This window comes from Carlito syrichta, unplaced genomic scaffold, assembly GCF_000164805.1.
Source record: "Carlito syrichta isolate Samal-C Ts95f unplaced genomic scaffold, Tarsius_syrichta-2.0.1 Scaffold305868, whole genome shotgun sequence".
Taxonomy (NCBI): domain Eukaryota; kingdom Metazoa; phylum Chordata; class Mammalia; order Primates; family Tarsiidae; genus Carlito; species Carlito syrichta.
Window position 1 is genome coordinate 877676 of NW_007249964.1, and position 19990 is coordinate 897665.

The window sequence follows — 19990 nt, forward strand, 5'->3', positions numbered from 1 at the left end:
TATACTTCATGCATCACCACATTCATTTCTTTCACATTACACATGAGCTTGTCTTGTCACTGCCCAATTGCCCTCTTTTGGACAGCTTAACTGATGTACTATAACAATGAACCTTAGTGAGCAAACTTAATAGTATAGGAACGGTGGGAAAGATGAGAGGTTGGAGCTCAAGTCCAGTAGGTGTGTCAGATAGCCTGCCATGTTTCCAATAAGAAACCCCAATGTGTAATTAATGCATGCTATTACGCTTTCCAAGCACAGAAGTACATTAGCTGGTATGTATATCTTTTCCTTTTCCCTTGTATTGATCAGTTACCAAATCTCCTATTTTGACAGCAATGGAGATGCTAAATATGTATCAAGCAGTTGAGCAGTCATGGTAGAAGCGTGGGGGACAGGAGAAAAATTAAAGGAGAAAAAAGCCACGATGTCAACATTAAAAACAAAAACAAAAAAACCTCATAAGAGACAGAAGTTGGATGGGGCTGACTCAAAAGAAAAGATTCAGACGAAGACTTCACTTGCTATCAAAAGGTACCGAACAAACGACCATGGCTTAAGCAACATGAAGGAGGTTCCATATTTTCAACCTTCTTCAAAGACAATTGAATCTAAGACATCAATGGTTTTAGCTGCTAGCCTTTAGGCACATATGCACACACATTCAAATTTACTTGAGTTGAATGGACTGCTGGTCTTGAGCAGACAACTGAAATCTGCTCTACCAAATATGGGATAGGGGAATTATATTTTGAAACACAAGCATGGTACTTTCTCCTTCTTTCCTTCCTTCCTCCTTCCCTCCCCCTCCCCTCTCTCCTTCCTAGTTCTGAATAATCCATTTGCTTTCACATTACATATGTGAAAGTCAGAGTTGCTTAAACCAAGAGTATGTCCTAAAAAGACCTAGAGTTTCCATTTATTTCTGATGTCCAACACTTCTGAGATATGATGTCAGTGGTTTAAAAAAAATCATTAAATCCATGAACTCTTGTTACTTTTCTTTTTTTGAATTAGGGTTTCACTCTATCACCCAGGCTGGAGTGCAGTGGCACGCTCACGGCCACCACAGTCTCGACCTGCTGGGCTCAGGTGATCCTTCCACCACAGTTTTCCAAGTAACTGGAACAACAGGCATGCGCCACCACACCCGGTTAATTTCTTGACTTACTGTGGTCACACCCTGCTGTGGTCTCACTCTGCTGCTCAGGCTGCTCTTGAACCCTGAGCTCAGGCAATCCTCTCTCCTTTGCCACCCAAAGTGCTAGGATTACAGACGTGAGCCACTACACCTGGCAGGAAATCTTGTCACTTTTCAAGGAATCTCAGTTTTTAAAGAAATGAACATGGAAATGGTACCTGTTCTGATGAGTGTAGAACTAATTTGTTAAAAAATCAGCAGACAAATGCAAAAAGAAAGAAAACAAGAAAAGAAAGGAAGCCAAACAAAAAATCTTGGCTTTTGCAACAGAAAGAGGTTGATCTTAATCATTTACAGAAAAATAAATTGGAATTTATCCCTAGATATTAGAAAGTGCCATTTATAAAGCGTTACTAATATTTAAAATAGGACAAGTTACGTGACATAAAAAATGTCTTAAAATGACTAATAAAAGTCTTCAAGAAAATTTCGTTGTGGTTCCAAATGGAAACGCTAGAAGAGTCCATTAACATGCTCAATAAGGGCAAAGATGTGCAACATTGGGATCACTCTGCTACTGCGAACTCTGCAGACCGCCTTATCTTCCTTCTGGCATCAACTTCTATAAGGGCCCATCAGTATCCCGCCCAGCCTTTAATTTAAAGTTTCTCTTTGCATGTTTTAGATAAACAACATCCTTAATGATAAGCTGTTAATATACTGAGAGACAGTCCACCACCTTTGCCCAAAGTCTTCACAGAACTGAGTCTTCTGTATAATCAATGCATACCTTGAGCAAGAGGTTGAAGGGGAAGGGCAGGCTGCCCGGGCTGAATTGTCAGAAGGCCTTGGCGCTGCAAAGACAGGAGGTGCTGCTGCTGTAACTGCTGCATCTGTAAAAGCTGTTGCTGAAACGCCAGCTGCTGGGTAGCCACCTGCTGTTGCTGTAAGAAATCAAGAAGACAAAAATGAGATGGCCACTGCCCAAGGAAGGCTAAAAGTATGGGTGCTTCAAAACTCACCGTTATTGTCAAAAGCAGAGAACGGTCACTAGAGCTCAGTGGAGGGCTCAATGTCAAGTTTTAAAAGGGACAGAACATACCACCTCAGAAAAGGAGTGAGAGGGAGTATGTTACCTTTCCACTGCCTGCTTCCATTTAAGAAAAAAAAATGTTGTCCCTTAAGCCAGCTTTCCCTACAGTTTGAAAAGCCTGAGTTTTGTAGTCAAGATATGAACTTTCAGACTTTGAAATTTTTAATTATGCACACTAGAAAGAACACTGTATCACTCTAGTCCTAAGGGATTTGAACCCTGAACCTTTGAGGTGTAGAAGAACAAGTTGCCTCTCTCCCTCCCTGAGCCGGCAGAAGCTTTTAACTACTTTGTTTATCACTTCTGACATAAATAAATGAGAAAAAATCAGACCTTTGAAGAAGAAAAACTTCATCTAATATTGTTAATTAGCCATGACAAACGATGAAATAACATTGTAAATCTTTCATAGAAACAGCCACTAGATTTTAATTACACACATTCATAATTTAGCAAACAACATCGTACTCAACTGTGAGTTTAATATGAACGACAGTCTAAGCTTCAGATGCCTTAACTTGGCTTTAGTCTCAAAAACCCCCAGGTTTGGTTGCTTGTCCTGCTTCCCCCACCTGCTTTGTTCTTGAAAAGAAGGGGCTTTACGATATGATAAATATCTTTTTGTTGATTGGACAATGACAGGGGGAAAACTTTTGTTGTGTAAAACATCAATACATCATTCCTGTGTTTAGCAGGCATTGCTCCAGCCAAAAAAATTAATGTAGATTTCCTCAGTAATTATCTGAGTGATAGAAAGATAATACAGTGCAGTAGTACAATAAATAGAAGGAAATTATCTAATATCCTTAATCTGCTAGGAATCATATCGAGGTGGAGGTCTTAGCCACATTATGGCTAACAATTATAAAAGGAAAATTAACCCTTCCTAAACTGTAGCCAGAGGGGAGAGAGAGGGAGACAGAGACAGAGAGAGAGAGACAGAGAGAGAGAGAGAGAGAGAACACACAAGATCAGAGTTTCCTGATTCTGAGTATTATCCAAAAGATCAGGGAGACTTTTCCAATTTTCCAACTAAAAGGACTATCTAGCCCTTTCAGAGCTTGCATGTTCTGGTTAATAACTATACTTTACAAACAACTGCATTCACTTAACCCAACACATGACCTTGATCTGATACATCCATAAAATGGTATGTATATCAAGCCCTTCTGATGCAAAGTTCAAAGAAAGAGAAAAATGGTGGTTTCCTTTCGGTCTCCATGTAGTTTATTTTACAGTAAAAACCATCATTCTCATATTAGCAACCAATTTCAGACTTACTACCATGCCACTGAGAAAGTTAATTGAGTTTCACTCCAAAAAACAAATTCTATACCACTAACAACAAAAATTTAAATAAATTTAAATGAAAAGCCAGTGTTTTCATTTTAAGAACAGCATGCATAAAATGATCCAATTGTTTTCACCCCTTCCCAAGTTATCACATTAATGTAAAACCCAATGATAGTTATATTCATGTCAAAATGATTTTTTCACTTCTTCAACAGATATTAACTCACAACATTTTTTTAAAAAAGGGAAGGAAGAGAAAAAAACAGTGACACAATAAAAGATCAGGGAATTAGCTCTACTTAAAGTAGAATATGATGGGGGGGCGGCAGGAGGCTGGGAGGGTGTTTCCTGTCTTACTGTAAGTGAAATGTTTAAAAATTTTGTATTTATATAAAATGACTGATGCCTTTTCTGTTGTCTCTGTGGCCATCCCTAGGAAAAGCTCATGAAAGCTGTCCACGTTTGAAAAGCCAGGATATAAAAGTATACAAGGCCCATTGTCCAAAGAAAGAATTTAAAAGCAACACTGGTTGCCAAACTGAGCTCCCCACCCAGTTACCAAACACAGGATACGAGTCCGTTTGTTTACTTCTCACAATTGAATGCATACAAAAAAGGTCTCCGTGCAGTCCCCTCAACAGGTCAGTAGTCAGTGTTAAAATGCTCAAATGCCCTGATAAACCTCGCATTTCGGATCCCCTCCCTAGAGCTGCAGTCAAAGGTCTGTTTTCCTTTCTTCGGCTACTCCCTACTGCCTAACATAAACTGTCATAACTGCCCAGGACAAACGGCCCTTTTAAAACAATCAACTGAGCCTACCTCACCCGAACAGGATGGGACCTTTTTTTGTAGCTTGATTCAAAATGAATTCTGCGATCCATTTTCCACACCACCTCTGTCAAATATTAACAAGCAATCACTTCAATAGCTGTATTGGGGATACATCTTCCTTCTTCCTCCCCGAGTAACTATCTTCTAAGGAAGGTCTTCGGTCTAAACCAATGTGGACCTAAGCTTTCGTGGGAAAACATCTCGAGGTAACTTTAGGGGGAAAGAAGGAGCAAAGGTGCATTGTTCTGGCCAAAGATCAAGTGTCTCACTGCAAGGTGATCAAAAAAGGAGAAAAAAGAGTTAGGGGAGGCTGACAATACAAAATTATGAGCCACTAATGCCTGGGGGGAGTCAGTAAATTAAATACTTGTTCCATCCATCAACATCCAAGTCTAAACTCTGCTCAAATCATAGCCACTAGTATACATCATGGGATTGCTACCACATGACTTTACATGATTTGAGCACAAAAGCACCACCACCTGCATGGTAATTTCAGGAAAGTAGCCCCATATCTCAGGAAAATGAGGATCTTCTAACAGGTCTCAGCCAGATCTATCGGCACCATGAACACAGTGAAATTTAAGGAAACCTGTCCATTGGTTTGCCTACTCTAAGGATATTCTGGGTGACCTATCTCCGGGGTCACTCTGCCATGACAAAGCATAGACCACAGCAAACCTAGTGTCCTGGAGGTGCAAAAATGCTACTACAATATCTCAAAATCTCTTGTCAGGCATAGAATGTTCTCTTTCTGCCCCTACTTCCTTCCCAAACTCAGACACCACCATCTTTGTGCTCTGAGATGCTCCCTTTTCTGACAACAGCAATTTGGGAGAGGTAACTTTTATCCTTCTTTCTGCTGTGTAACTTTCCCCTTCACATTTCTTTATCTGCCCTCTGAGCTCATCTGAACTTTCATGTTCTCTCAGCAAGCAGACGTGCATTCCAAACTATGTCTAACAGACCAAATAAGAGGTTAATAAGAAGTGGCAACAGAAAGGAAAAACACAATCCCTGGTAACTGATAAGAATGACAGTGGCAGCCCTTTTTTGTTTGTCTTCAAATATAGAGTTAAAGATCTTTAAAAAACTAAATTTTGATGCCTTTGAAAAGAAAGAAGCACAAAATAACAACAGGGGGTTATTGCCTGCAAGCCACAGGGGAGAAACTCCATAATTCTTATTCTCCCTTTTGAAGGCTGTTAGAAATCTGATTCAAAAAAGCAACAGCAGAAGGGGAAACCTCTTGAGGCTGTAACCATTTCCTGTGATCATGCATAATGTGCTTCAAAAGTGGGTTTTTACCAATTCTGTTGATCAATTGCACCTCCTTCATACCCCTTCTTTTTTCTGCTGTGTTTACATCTGATGTGACTCAATGACAAGCACTGTCTGAGACTGTGAAACAGGCCTGTCATGTTGATTTATGGGCGCATCAAACCACAACTTGTCCAAACTGAAGCTCGCAGTTCATTAATTAGAGAGTTGTGACTTTGAAGTCAGCTTTCAGACTGTGGTTTTTAACATTTGGCTTAATTTATATGCTCTTGAATGTGGATCTCTAAGGAAAAAACTGAAATTCCCTTCTTGTCTTTGAACTTCTTTTGACCGCACAATAATCATTTCTTTGTCCAGAGTGATGCCTGCAATCCCAGAGTCATTAACGCGCATTGAACTGCCACTGATGAGTAAGCCCTGCTGAATTAGAAAAACAGCCAGCAAAACAAAGCTGAGAGCCTTCTGCACAGTGATATCTCACAATTACATGCCTTCCCTCCCTGTGCCATTTCCATTTTAATTACTGTTAGTCCTTTAGATTTACATTTTAGACACTTTTTAATCTGTTCCCTTTTTTATTATAGCAGCACCCGGTAGCGCGCCACTGTACTTAAGGCTGTGTCAGCATTTTCATTAAAACACCTTCTCCCCTTCACCCCAAAACTGCCCCTGCTCTGCAGGGGTTTGCATCCGGGCTGCCAAACGGGACTCCAGGGTGAAAACTTGGCAGGGCATGGAAAATGTACCCAATTTGTGTCGAGGGAGGAGCCAGCAAAGGGAGAAGGTCTGGGTCACTCCCGGTGTGTAAAATTAGCGCTGCCTGGCATCCCCACTTGCGTGAGGGAGGGACAGGGACGTGGAGGATCACCTGGTAAGACTCCTTTCAAAGAGCAAAAGTGCTCAACTGCCTAGGGCCGGCGAAGAAGCTGTTAGAGTAGATGATGTGCTGTTTATAGAATCATAAACTGCGTCATCCTAAAGAGAACACTCAAACAAAATAATTTCAGTCCACCCTAAAGATAAGAGGTGGCAAGTTGGATTGGATAGATAGCTCTGGAATGGGTAGAAAGATGTCATAATAGTGCACACATGCACATAGATACTGCCACAACTGTCTGAGCCTCACTCACAGAGAACCAAACAGTAGGTGAAATGGTGACTCCCTGGAAAGGTCTTGCCATCTATGGGACAAGTGCTGTCAAACTAAACGGGTGGTGTGGCATAATGCAATTTCCTACGGACACTACAAGGCATCGTGCATATAGAGGCTATTGTAACATACTATTTTTTTTCTTCCTCAGGAAAACACAAATAATCCAAGCTGGAGTCTTCTCTAACTTTAACTCATGCTATCTGGTATATTCCTTTAGCAATTACGATATGTACAACTTGCAGGAAGAAGTTAAACAAAGATGGGGATGTTTAATCTTGTTCTAACTATTTTGTTTGTTTATCCAACCTTCTTCCAATGGAAAAGGCCATCAACACACACCCAAACCCTCTGAGCTGGGAAAAAAAAAATTAAGTGTGCGTCCAAGTAAAATTTCACTGAAAGCATTTCACTTCCCCCGGCCACATCCTGGCCCTCGGTTGTACCAGGTTGCAAAAGTAGCCCTGAAGGCTCCGTCCACAATCCCTTCTCCCGATCCTCACGCAGGTACACGTGTGGTGGTGTTATAAAATATGTGGCAGCAAGCAAATGGAACCCAGAAAAATCTGAGCGAAAACAGGACAATAACTCTCGGTCTGAAAGCTGAGAACCGATAGAGTCAGCTCAGTTGTGCAATCATTTAAAAGATGAATGACAGTTTAATAGCCACTAGATAGTCCTCTGGGATCTGTGGTTTGAAAGTAAAATATGTATTGTCGGTACCTCTTTAGGCTGTTTTCCAGCATGTTGTTGTTGTAAAAGTTGAAGCTGCAACTGTTCCTGTTGTTTTTTATAAAACTCTTGAAGCTGCTGCTACAAAGGAAAGAGAGGACGGTAAGTAATAGGGTAGCGCCAATCCAAGTCCCTTCTGGTGCCATATACAAACTGTGATTTGAAAAATAGCATCCTTTTATCTGTAATGGCCTGACCTTTAGTTTGAAACTCGACAATAAATTCAGCGCACACCGACTATTCTTGGCATTATTGTTTGAAAAGTAATCTCCAAAATGAACTGATGAAAAACATACCATTTTCTACACAAACTAATTAAAATAAGGCAAGCAATGACCTTTGGACAACAAAGCTGAAATGCCCATGCTGAAAGAGTCTGGTGAATCTCTACCGTGTGTTTTTAAATGGTGGGGATGGGCACTGTGGAGAGTGGTTTGGTAGGCACATCAGCAATGCGGGGGGTTTCCTTTGCATCCCGTTCCCACCACCCCAGGCCAGTAACTCCCACTATCACAGTGCCGGATATCATCTCTTTGGTTCTGGTGCCCATTAAGTCTGAATATTAGGTCCCTGTGGCACAATGACAGCCCGAAGTTCATTTCAGCATCAGCATACATGGAAGAAGTAAAATCAACTCTGCACCCTAAAATGAGGCAACTCCAAAATGCTTCTTTACGTTAAAAAAAAATCCTATAAAGCTTCTCAGTTGAAATGGGGACTTCAAGGGCTGTCATATTTAAACCTGCTCCCAACGTGCTCCTCGTTTTGCTTTGATTCACACCGTTTAGGAGACTCTGGGCTTACCAAATAAAAGAGTGGAAAGCCACGGAAGCCTAAAAGATCTTATTTCTACCAACTCCAATTACAGCTTTAATCTCAGTCTGTCGGGTACTCTCTAGGCCCAAACCCTAGTCACTGCAGCTGAGCTCCTCTCTTTCGGGAACCCCAAAGCAATCGATTATTCGGGGACTGGTCTGCGTTCTGCCCCGCCCACCCGGCTCTGCTTATTTCTCACCGAGTAAAGGAGCTGCTCGGGTAGATGGGAACTGGGAATGGTGGGAAGGGCCCTGGGCTCTCGGGGAGGCTGAGGAAGAGGAAGGACAATTACCTGTTGAAGCATGAGGGCCTGCTGCTGCTGGAGGAGAACTTGTAGCTGCTGAGGGCTCAGCACTTGTTGCTGAAGGATCTGCTGCATTTGCTGGGGAGTGATAACTTGAGGTGTCATCATAGCCACTGACACGGGAACCTAGAATGTTAACAAAGGATAAATAGGAAGCCAGGAAATCACAAGCACGCCGCCTCGCAGGTTCAGCGGCAGGCTGCCATCAGCCTGCTTGAGGAATGGACCAGTTTCCCACGTGCTGTGTATTTATTCAGAGGGGATGCAGCAACAATCCCATTTAATCTGTTATGGAGTGAGTTTTAAATAACGAACAATAAAAGAAAACCTCACAGCACTGACAGGGGTTCCAGGCAGCCTTGCAAGTGGACAAGGAGGAACAACTTGATAAACCCTAACAGGAGTCTGGATACAACACTCTCAATTGCTTATTAGGAATGAGTCTTCACCCAAAACGAGTGTCAGGAAGTTAACCCAAACTTGAATTTTGTTTTAGGGAAGAAGACGAAAGGGAACCAATACCTTTGTAGCTAGAGCTTATATGACCTACTTCCTCTGTGGACAGTGATTTTAAGAGCAATCAGTAAAAATGCTCAGTCTTGTGGGTAACAGAAGCTTGGACATACCTTCCGAACTTAAACATGGACCCTTGCTATGATGCCTTTTACCCTTTCTTATTTACCCACCATACAGACGTTTCGGTTCTTTCATATTATGTGAAATACCATTAAAAGCCGCTTTCCATGACATTTCAGTGACAAACAGCTACAGTGATGAACTTGATAGCATTTCATATTTGCAACTGTTAACACGTTTCTGCACGGGCATCTTTGCAAGGAACCTGCACACTGTATCTGAAAGGATGATGTCTTGTTCAGATAAAACACTGACATTAAAATGACAGGCTGTCTTGGCCAAGGTTACACAAATTGTATTCAAGCGGATACCTAATGACAATGCTATGAATTCTGCAAGCTTTCTAGAATGTAATTTAGCTATTCAAAATAATCACTGCACTTGTGTTTAATTTGCAGACTACATGAGAACCATTTTGTCAGTCCCCGTAATGCAAGAAGACTATTTCATGAAAAATCACCCCCCCAAATAAAAAGATAAGGAAAGAAAAAACAATGAAAGAAAAGACAAAACCTGCATGTCTTCTAACAGTAATATTTAAGCATCTTACTTTTCTTTGGTTTCTAATCAAACATGTGACAGCAAGAAGCTAGAAGCAGTAAAGGATATACTTTGTTAAAAAGGATCTGCTGTCATCTCATGTATTACAATAAAAGGTAATAACATGTTTTGCACTTTGCCTGTGTGCCACTTAAAAAAAAAATCCAGCAGACAATAGCTGATCAGAAGATAAAAGAATTAAAAAATCTTTCAGGGGAGCAGTAAGCAAAAGGCAGAAATGCAGTATTAATTTTATGTAACATAATGTCTTAATATGCAGTTTATCTTGACTTTTCACATGATTTGTCCTGTCATTTGCATAGCGAGCTCTCATTCCTAATTTCACAGTCATTATGCACTGATGTCCCGATTTCTCAGCATCACTAATTTTGATGAACTAAAAATGGTTCCTGAAGGTCAGATTCATGTACAGTGAACGTTCTCCACTGTTGTTGTAGGCGTGTTTCGTGTATGCGGATGTTGATGTGCAAGTTTTGCATGTTTAGAAAACACTAGCTAGAACATTCGAAAAAATTTCATTAACCCAACTCTGGAAGGTCATCCATGAATTCTTCCTATTGCAGGGGCCTTTTAAGTACAGACGTAGATACACTGTAATTTAAAACAGATGGGCATGTCTGAATATTTTTATATGCAAAAGGGGACAGATGTATATGAATGGATAAATTATCCCTTTAAAAAGATAATTTGCAGCACGAAATATCACCAATGATTGGAACAGTGAACTTGCATGCAGTCTAGGGCAAACACCAAGAAGACATTATCAAAACATCTAACCATCTACAAATTAATTCCAGTTAGTCTACTTTGCCTTCATACAGAAGAAACTTTTTGAATTTTTAAATGTGTACTGGGTGCCAATCACCATCCTTTGAGCTGCTAAAGCCAGCATATCACAATAGAAGTTTACTTTTCCTTGAGAGTTGCATCATCATACAGGGAGGTTGATTAAGCAAACAAAAGAACCATGTTTAAGGTTTCTTTTTTCCTCTGCATTTCTTGGATGATGTACAACATAAATATTCTTGAGCCAAATTTCTGATGGTGATGAACAGGAAAACAGACAGGAATAGGGTGGTGTAAAACCTAAACTGATGATGAACATGAACTTCACAGAGTTAGAATAGAAATCATCACAGAATAATCTCCTGGTCATCAGTTTTAAAGAGCAATAGAAATCCTATGCTACAAAGGGGCACTGGTAAACTTTTAGGGTGATGGAAATGCTCTGTATCTGGACTGGGGTGGTGGTCATACTCATGCATACGATTGTCAAAGTTCTTCCAACTATATTCTTAAAATGAGTATGTTTTAGAGTATGTAAATTATACCTCAATGAAATTTATTTTAAATGTAAAAATATATATAATCCTAAAATAGATTTTTTTAAACTCTGATAAAATTATATATATCTTCTTAAATGGGGAACACTGTCCTTTGACTGTCAACAAAAAATGGGAGAGTCAGCAAAAGGACTGATATATACCTGTACAGATAATTTTTAGATGCTTACATGCCGCTAATGGTTTAAATCTTCTTGTCAATAGTTATTTATTCATTTCTTGCCGGTATGTTACAAAACAGGATAATGAACTTGAGTCTCCCCTTCTTTTTCCTTTTGGACATTTTGAAGGAGGTGCTGATGAGTAATAGCATGCTTAAAGCAGTAGGCACAGCCAAAAGAAGAACAGAAGCAAGAAGCCTGAGTAATCCTCCAAACGGGCTTATCGGTCTCTGAATAATCAGAAGTGGGCTATTATATCCTGATGGCCTTAACTTTGCTTTTACTATCTGAAACTACATTTTCATACTAGTTAGCTCTGGACCTCCGAAGTGGGCTCAGGCTTAATTTATAAATGTAATAAAACTGAGATTTCCCCAAAGTTTTTGCTCCAATATGTCATGAAAAGGGGCTATGGAAAGTTTTAACAAACATATTCAAATGGACCAGAAACCATGGTGGGATAGAAAAGAGAAGCAAAAAATAAAAAAAAAACAAAACAAAAACCCCAAACCAAACCAAACCAAAAAAACACAAAAAAACCCTGAGCACAGTTTAAGGCTTTAAATAGTTAAGAATTATAGCCTATATATCCACTCCCTTAATTCCCAGTGTCCAACTTTTTCATGTAGCTAGTCCCTACTAATACTAGGAATCAAAGGGCATGCAGTACCAGCGAGAGGCTATTATAGCCCACACTTTATTGCCCATTACTACTGAGGTCATTAGCGGCAAGAGTGATTGTAACAGTCTTAACCTATTGATCACTGTAACTACTATCATTTAATCCTGTGTTGAATGTCTGGAAAGCGGCTAAAGGCACACAAGAGAGAGTGCTTTAGCATTGAGAAATATGGCCAAAGCTTAGAAATTACACTTTGATTCATAAAATCTAGCCAGTGGTTTAAATCAATAGTATTTAAAACAGTCATGTGAGTTTTTAACTACAGCACTCTAATATTTATGGGCCCCTCTTTGAGAGTATTCAGTAAAAATGAAACGTCCACTCCCCCCCCGCCCCCAGATCCCATGTTACCATCTACCTTAAGCTCCTTGAGATACAAACATTCATTCCTGATGTTCTGGAGTGCTACAGGGTCCATGCTTTAACTGGGAGTTCAAGCTCATTCTTGATTTCTTTCTCAAAAGATGATTTAAATATAAGGACATATATATCTATATATCTCTCTCTATATATATCTCCCTGATACTGTAACTACCTTAACTGTTTGAGTGTATAGAAATGAGTATGTTTTATGAGTTAACAATGAATCATAGAAGGCAATTTATGAAGAACTAGAATGATTCTGTCTAGCTGCCTTCAGGGATCAGAAATTCAAATTAAACTTCTGGCAGACATTTAAAGAATGCTAGCATACAAAACTGAATTTAAAACACACACACACAGAGTTAACACTCCTTAGTTGAGTTTCAAGAGGAAATCATGAATTAAAAAAATACACGGCATGATACACTGTTGACTGATACCAACTGGGTGTGGCCGATCCCAGGTGCACACAAACCTGCGGGAATGGCAGAAATACAGCTGTGCCTGGGCCATCGGAACGCTGCTAGTATGGGCCTGCTGCCGCCTTAATACCAGCAACTGGGAAAATGTCGTTAGCACTAACAACTGCTGTTAAAAGCCCATACACTGCTGTGTAAATTCTGCCTGGCATGGTTTTCTTTTTCTTCAAAATGACTCTATATCATCTGAATGCTTGAAGACCATTCAAATAATATGCCTTATTATTTTCTTTAATGCCCAAAGGTAGATGATGGGAAGGGAAAAATCTAAAAAGCAAACAAACAAATAAAAACACTCATAGAAACAATACTTATTTCTAATCTAGGAGACAATTGAAGGAATTGGGTGGGAGGAGAGAAGACACAATACAAAAACTGAAAATAACACGTTATCTTTTTTCTTTCTTTTTAGATTACGCTCAAGTTAACTACAAGTAAACACTGCCCAGTATATACACATGTAAATTTTGCACGTCAGTATCGTCTCATAATTGCTATGTGTACAAATAATAAAAATGAGAAGATTAAAAAATGCTAAATACTGTTTTCTCCCCCTCATAGCTGGTTAATAATTTAGAAATTTTTAACCTCTGAGCATTCACCACATGTATGTCCTAGGAAACTCACTTCCCCTCTAGACTTCAGGCTGTGGTTGGGTGACAACTGACCAGGTTAGGCAGTGTGAGCTAGTTAATCAAATAACAAGAGCAAAACAAATTAAATTAGAAGGATCCAGAATGTCAAAACAAAACTAAGCAGAGAATATGGCTCTATTAAAAAAAAAAAAAAAAAAAAAAACCAAAAAAACTATGCCAAGCTTTTTATGACCAATATAGAAGCTGGCCTGTGTAAAAGAAAATTAAATACCATCACCTCTGGCCCCCTGTGAAAAACAACAGTTTTTATAATTAATAAGCCAATGGACACAACAGATGTACTGGCAAACAGAAAAGTTAGAAGGCTTCTATCTATTCTCCACAGTATAAAAAAAAAAAAAAAAAGGACCAGGTACCATGCAAGTAACTAACATAGAGGAAAGAAAATACATTTCTGACATAATATTTCAGTCTTTCAAAAATAAAAAAAGGCATGCTATTTATGTGGAAAGTATAATTCTGTTTCATTATGGAATTCTGCTTTTTGTATAACTCTTTTAGACTTAGCTATTTTGCTACAATACTGTATAAAGCACTAAGGCAGGTAATGGTTATTATATTAATGCAAAATCATCTAAGTAGTCAGTCATTAGCATAACAGTTCTCTCAGTAACAATACAACCATCTATTAAAATTTTTCTTAAAAAGACCTCTTTAAAACGCAATTAGCATTTCATTTTTTATCATTTTGTTTATTACATTCTATCAAGAAGGGCTATCTTTCGTTCACAAAAAATTGTAAGGCCAAGACTTGCCTGCCAATCAGGAGTTATTTCAGGTTATCAACCCTAATAAGCAATCTCTAGCAAAGCTTTCCAAGCTCTTCTTTTCCTTTTGTCTTTAAATTTTAAAAGTGGCATAAGTGCATATTTGTTTGCAACAGAGGTATTAGTGGAACCTCAACTGCTCTCCTCTAACATTTCCCAGGCATACAAGGTTACTCCACTAAGTGCCTGCATAATTGTTTTAGCTCTAATAAATATCAGCTTCATTTGCATAAAAATGTAAAGTTTACATAAATTAAATCGCTTCTCCCATTAGCGATTGTTAAATACAGGAAACAATGGAAGCTACACATGAAAATAATCACCCAATAAGCACTGATCTTGTCAACCTAGCAACTACTACTTACTATTATTATTTAAATCAAGAAAATGCCTCCTCTTTCCTTCTTCAACCTTTCTCCTGTAGGTGGGATGAAGACAATTCCATGCACACGAATCAAGCATGCGATGACATTTTATATTAATAACAACAAAAACTGATTTTAAGTGCTGTAAACAGGAGGAGGGGAGGGAGAACTACTCCAAGAAGGTACCTCAGAAAAGATTCTCTCCAAAGCTTTTGAAGGGAAAAGGAAGAGGCCTTGGCTACATTAGTTCTCCTAAACTGAAGTATTATTCAACAATAATGAAAAAGACAGCAACTGTATCAATCCTATTTGAGACACATACACGATTAAAATAAGCAAAGATAACTTTAGATACAGTTTTAAACCAACGATAACTGTTAAATGAAAAGAAAAGAAGTGCTTATCTTTTGTCAAAAAAATGTTTTTCTAAGACAAAGAATTAAATTTACAGTTCTGCTTTTTCATGCTTTAATCAGCATTGAAGATTTCATAGCGAGCTTAACTGTAAGTATGTATGGTTGTTTTCCATATTATTGAGAGGGGGAAGGACTATAATTGAATTTAAACACACAGGTAGGCTAAAATTAGATCACTCCCAAGTTTTTCTAAGGCCTTACTTAGGGGGCAATCACTTTTTAAAAAGAATTACAACTTAGGTTTCTCAAATTGTGCAGTTTCTCACGCCTGCCTATTTCTAACACTTTCACCTTATACATCACAGTTAAGCTAAGGGGTGCAAATGAGATTCTAATGAGAAAACATCAGTTGCTTCTTTGACAATTTCACCATTCACCGATTTATTTCTAATGAAGACAAAGCCCAACCAAAAGCTTCCTACATGTGAAAGGTCAAAATATGTTCAAAAATGCCTAGTAAAATCAAGGCAAATGGGAAACCCGTGAAGACCCGCCTCATGAAGTGGTGTGACAATTAGAGTAATTGTACAAAAAGTCATCTTCAGGAAAAAGTACAAGAAATTAAGCTGCCACAACTGTAACAGGTTAGATGAAAAAAATCAAAATTTAATGTATTCTCCCCTGTGTCATCTTGTTTTGTCAAGACATCAAATAGAATTGGGAAGTACAAAATAACAAGCCCTTGAGAAATCACAGAAGCCGACCTTTTTGATGTTGTTGATTTACCTTGTTCTCAGCTATTTGAACAATTGATGTTTCAGATTTAAGGGCAAGATAAAGCTTAGAAATTAAAACATGATACCAAGGTATTCTAAAAAGCTCCCCATAACATTTAGCCTGCATCTTCATTGATGAGTTGCTTTTAGCAGGATTTGAAAATGAGGCACAATGCATGTGCTCAGTATTCGTTTTTCCCATTCTAAATTAATTTCTCCTCTAACAACTGCCAGGGTGGAAGAGGGACTCAAAGAAGATTATTTCCACAACCCAAAAGTAGAGGCCCATAGCTCTTTCTCAGACAATTCAAGTCCCCACAATCTGCAAAGGATTGTTCAGCTAAGAAGTACCTGAGTTTTCTTTTTTTTAAGTGAAAGAAAATAAAGCTGAATGTAGAATGTGACCTAGGAGGGAGAGGAAAAGTATTGCACACTCTGAAACGACTAAAACAAGAGGCCAGACATATGCTGCTTTCAAGAAAACAAACCTTTTGCTAAACAACAAATGTAGCTTATGGAGTTAAAACTGTCCCCAAATTAGCCATACAGGTATATATAGAACTACACTCCTTTGCCTCAAGAGACCTACAGCTCATGAGCAATGTAATACATGAAATATCACCTGCAAAGACATATGAAACCAAGCTATCACAAGAGAGCACTCTCAATTTTTACATTTAGGTAGCACCTTCAACTAAAGCATACATATAAACCCAAAACTGCAGCAGTTAGAAATATCTGTTTAAAAGGCACTAAAAGCAAATAACCCTATATTTTCAAGCAATAGAATTCACAAGACCTAAGCAGTTAATAAAGCTATTTAATGATTATAGCTCGTCATCATAAGCAGATTTTAAATTTTAACACACAACGAGTCAAGATTTATGAATTCATTTACTCTAACCTTTTCTGGTCAGCTGTTGCTGCATTATCCCTTGTTTCTAAATCACAACAAACTACCTGAAGTGGATTAAACTGACCACTGTATTTGCCCAGTTACTAAGAACATGGTTTTAAGGTTTTCTTTAGTGATGTTCATCTGCAACTATACCACATAATAAAATAAATTTCTCCAGCTTTCCTTTTTGTCAGCTTAAATCTAAGTATACACTGAGAAGCGGATTACAACATTCTCTCCTGACTGTCTCAGCAACACAGTAACTCAAACAACACTTCTGGCACATTAGCCAAGACAAACCTGAAATTTCATTGCTTGAATTCACCTAGATTTTAATTTCACTGTATCTTCCAATTGCATGGAGGTTGGCTGAAAAGTTGTAGAACTGGTCAGTGTCACAAAAGAGTTTATCTTTCGAGTGACAGCTCCTGACAATGTGCAAATGCAAGGCAGTGATGGTGAGGGTTTTGCTTTTTAAGGTACATTTAACTGCAAAAAAAAAAAAAAAAAAAAATTCAAACCAACCATTCCTATCATAAGCTTTCTGATGATTTATGGTTTACCAACTGAGCAAGGTTACGCAACACTGCATGCCTTTAGATGCATTATTTCAGCTAGTTGAGATTTAATTAAGATCACAGCCTCTAAAATCCCTGTCAAATGAAAATTCAGAGAAGACAATACATTATATAGCCTCATGCAGAATGTTTCCATTCCATCCCTGGAAAAATATGAGTTAAGTCGTGTTTCTATGGCTCCAGACAAAAGTTCACTAATTTTGTTTTCTTTTCACACATAGGTTGTTTTCTATTATATGTCATGAGATCATTCCCTTCCAAGGAGGGGAGAAAAAAACCGAGAGTGAAACATGTTGCAGAAAATGCACTTGACATTATTTGCCGACATTATCATAGCTTGGCTATGATGTCATCACATTTTCATATATTCAACCCATGCTTACGAGTTTCATTTAATGAAATCTGTTTATTTAAAAAACACAACACAAACAGAAAGCCTACCTTCTTTGAATTAGTCAGGTTAAATAATTGACATGTTATGTTTCTCATTTCCTTAACTGACCAACTTTTTGTCATACAAGCTGCAAATTTGGGCAGGAAAGAAAGTTCTTAAGGGAAATAGACAAACGAATATAGAGTCCATTACTTTCATTCTATAAGTCATTCTTAGGGTTAAAAAAAATTTTTTTTAATAGATTTCTTTCTCATAGACTAGTATTGACCCAGGCTATATTTTGAAAAAAAATCTATACTCATGTGGTCCTTTACTTAGCCAAATGTAGTCTTATTTGCCTCTTCTTAATATTTGGTTGCTTATCTCATGCCTTAGAAATGACAGGTGCTTGCAGTCTCACTCTTGACAGGCCCCTACACAAATAACTGTCTTGCCTGAAAGGGCTAATGCAGTACTAATGAACAATAAATCAACTTTGATTATCAAGTGTCAGCCCAATGCGTTTTCAGTTCAGCTCTATCACATCCTAGAATAAGTCAGCCAGTGTCTCTGGGTAGGCAGTCTGTATTTTGGTTTCATTTTTACACACTTTTCACTGAAATGTGTCAGGCAGCTACAAAGAATCACATAAAATAGATACAGACTTTTTTTTCAATTTATGCAAGGGGTATCCATTAGGAGAATGTGTTTCTGCCTTCTTCTGGTTCACTTAGTGATGGGTCTTAACATTCAAGAAAGCTTTGTTTTCCTTTAAACAACAATAACAGTAACACATCACACCCTAAACTAGAATCTTAATGTGATCATGTTCCAGGTCTTTGGCATTGACATGCTAGCTTGAGCACTTGACCACATAAACCATCTTTGATTCCACATACACGTTCCTCTTGGAAAATCTATTACATACAAACAAACAAAAACAGCAAAACAGGGCCTCTTCTAACATGAATTTGTCACTTACTTTAAACTTACACAAACTGGCTTCTTTAACTGACTTCCTAATGATAAAATAAATGTAACATTTTTTTTTTCTTAAGAGCAGATTAGTCATTGATAGTATGATTCACATTTCCTGTTATCAGGCTTAATTTTCCCCCCAAATGTGTCACTTTTAGAATGTTGGAATCTATGGAAATTAGGTGATTTGCATTTTTAAATTGGCTTGATTAGAACATTTGGTTTGTTTGGACAAAGATAAAATTATTAGATATTTTAGTTATAACCGGCAGGCCTTGAAGGAGTTAATCCCAAAGAGGAAGAGTCTATATGTACTTCGCTCTAAACTTTACCACCCACTTCCTAAAGGTCCTCTCCTTCCCATCAAATACTTGGGGAGGAGGAAAAAAAAAAAAAGGTCCCGTTTCCACTGACCGTCTTTCATGCAGTCCTGACAGTTGAGTTAGCTACAGTCAGAGCCAGTTCAGCTGGGAGTACCCCGTGGCAATTCCTCAGTCTGCTGCACGTCCAAACCCAAACCCCGCTCGCTACTTAATTAACCAGCAAAGTAATGCAACAGAGGCTTAGAATCCCCAACCTGCCAGAGTGTTCCATCCGCTCGCCCGCCCGCCTGCTTCGGCTCGGGGCTCTAGTCCTCCCCCTCCCCCTTGACTGTGTGTGAACTCCTTGAATTTAAACAGCTAAGCTGAAAATAGCCCGGACAGATATAGAAACAAACTATCAGAAGCAAAGAAACATCCACACGGGTTACAACGAGACTGAAGGCTCCTTGTATATTTCACACGCTCTGAAAGTGACATAAATCACACCCCAGATACGTCCCCCCCCGAATGGAGTGATGGCGAGGGCTTTACCAAAGTGGCTGCGTGGAGGCCAGACCAGCAGAAAAATGAATCGCACACGGAGAGAGAGAGAGAGAGAGAGAGAGAGAGAGAGAGAGAGAGAGAGAGAGAGAGAGAGAGAGAGAGAAACACACAAGCAGGACTTCCTCCAACTCTCAACTGTACCCCACCCATGAACATTTAAAAAAAGAGAGTGAGAGTGTGAGAGTGAGAGAGCTGGGGTGGGGGGGACCTTCCCTCTCCAGGACCCACAGGCCTGTAGCTCCTTCTTCTCACCCTCCACTCCCTCCCCGCCTCCACTTCCAGGGCACAACTCCTACCCAAGTTGGTCAACAGCGATGACGATGATGATGGTTTCTAAAAGACTCAACTTAGGAGCCCTCGGGCGCTCCAGCCTTCCCCCAGCCGAGGCCGCAGGAAGCTGGCCCCGCGGAGCACGGGGAAGGAGAGCGGAACGGCAAAGATCAGCGGGGAGGACCAACCTGACACTCTCCATGTAGCCGCCAGGCGCGCGGAGCCGGCTCGGGGGCCCGCG

General features: G+C 39.2%; 1 protein-coding gene across 7 annotated transcripts in view; it reads right to left on the reverse strand.

Annotated features, from left to right (window-relative positions):
* FOXP1 (forkhead box P1) overlaps positions 1–19990 on the reverse strand; it is a 614874-nt gene that overhangs the window by 87649 nt on the left and 507235 nt on the right. For 4 of the 7 annotated variants that reach the window (XM_021714901.1, XM_008062851.1, XM_021714904.1 and 1 more), the window contains 3 exons: positions 8630–8767; positions 7513–7602; positions 1932–2085 (listed from right to left, as the gene is read on the reverse strand). In XM_021714901.1, coding sequence (XP_021570576.1) covers positions 1932–2085; positions 7513–7602; positions 8630–8767 — 382 coding nt within the window. Of the gene's footprint in view, positions 1–1931; positions 2086–7512; positions 7603–8629; positions 8768–19775; positions 19896–19990 lie in introns of those variants that run through there. The other 3 variants (XM_021714906.1, XM_021714903.1, XM_021714905.1) reach the window with 3 other exon arrangements.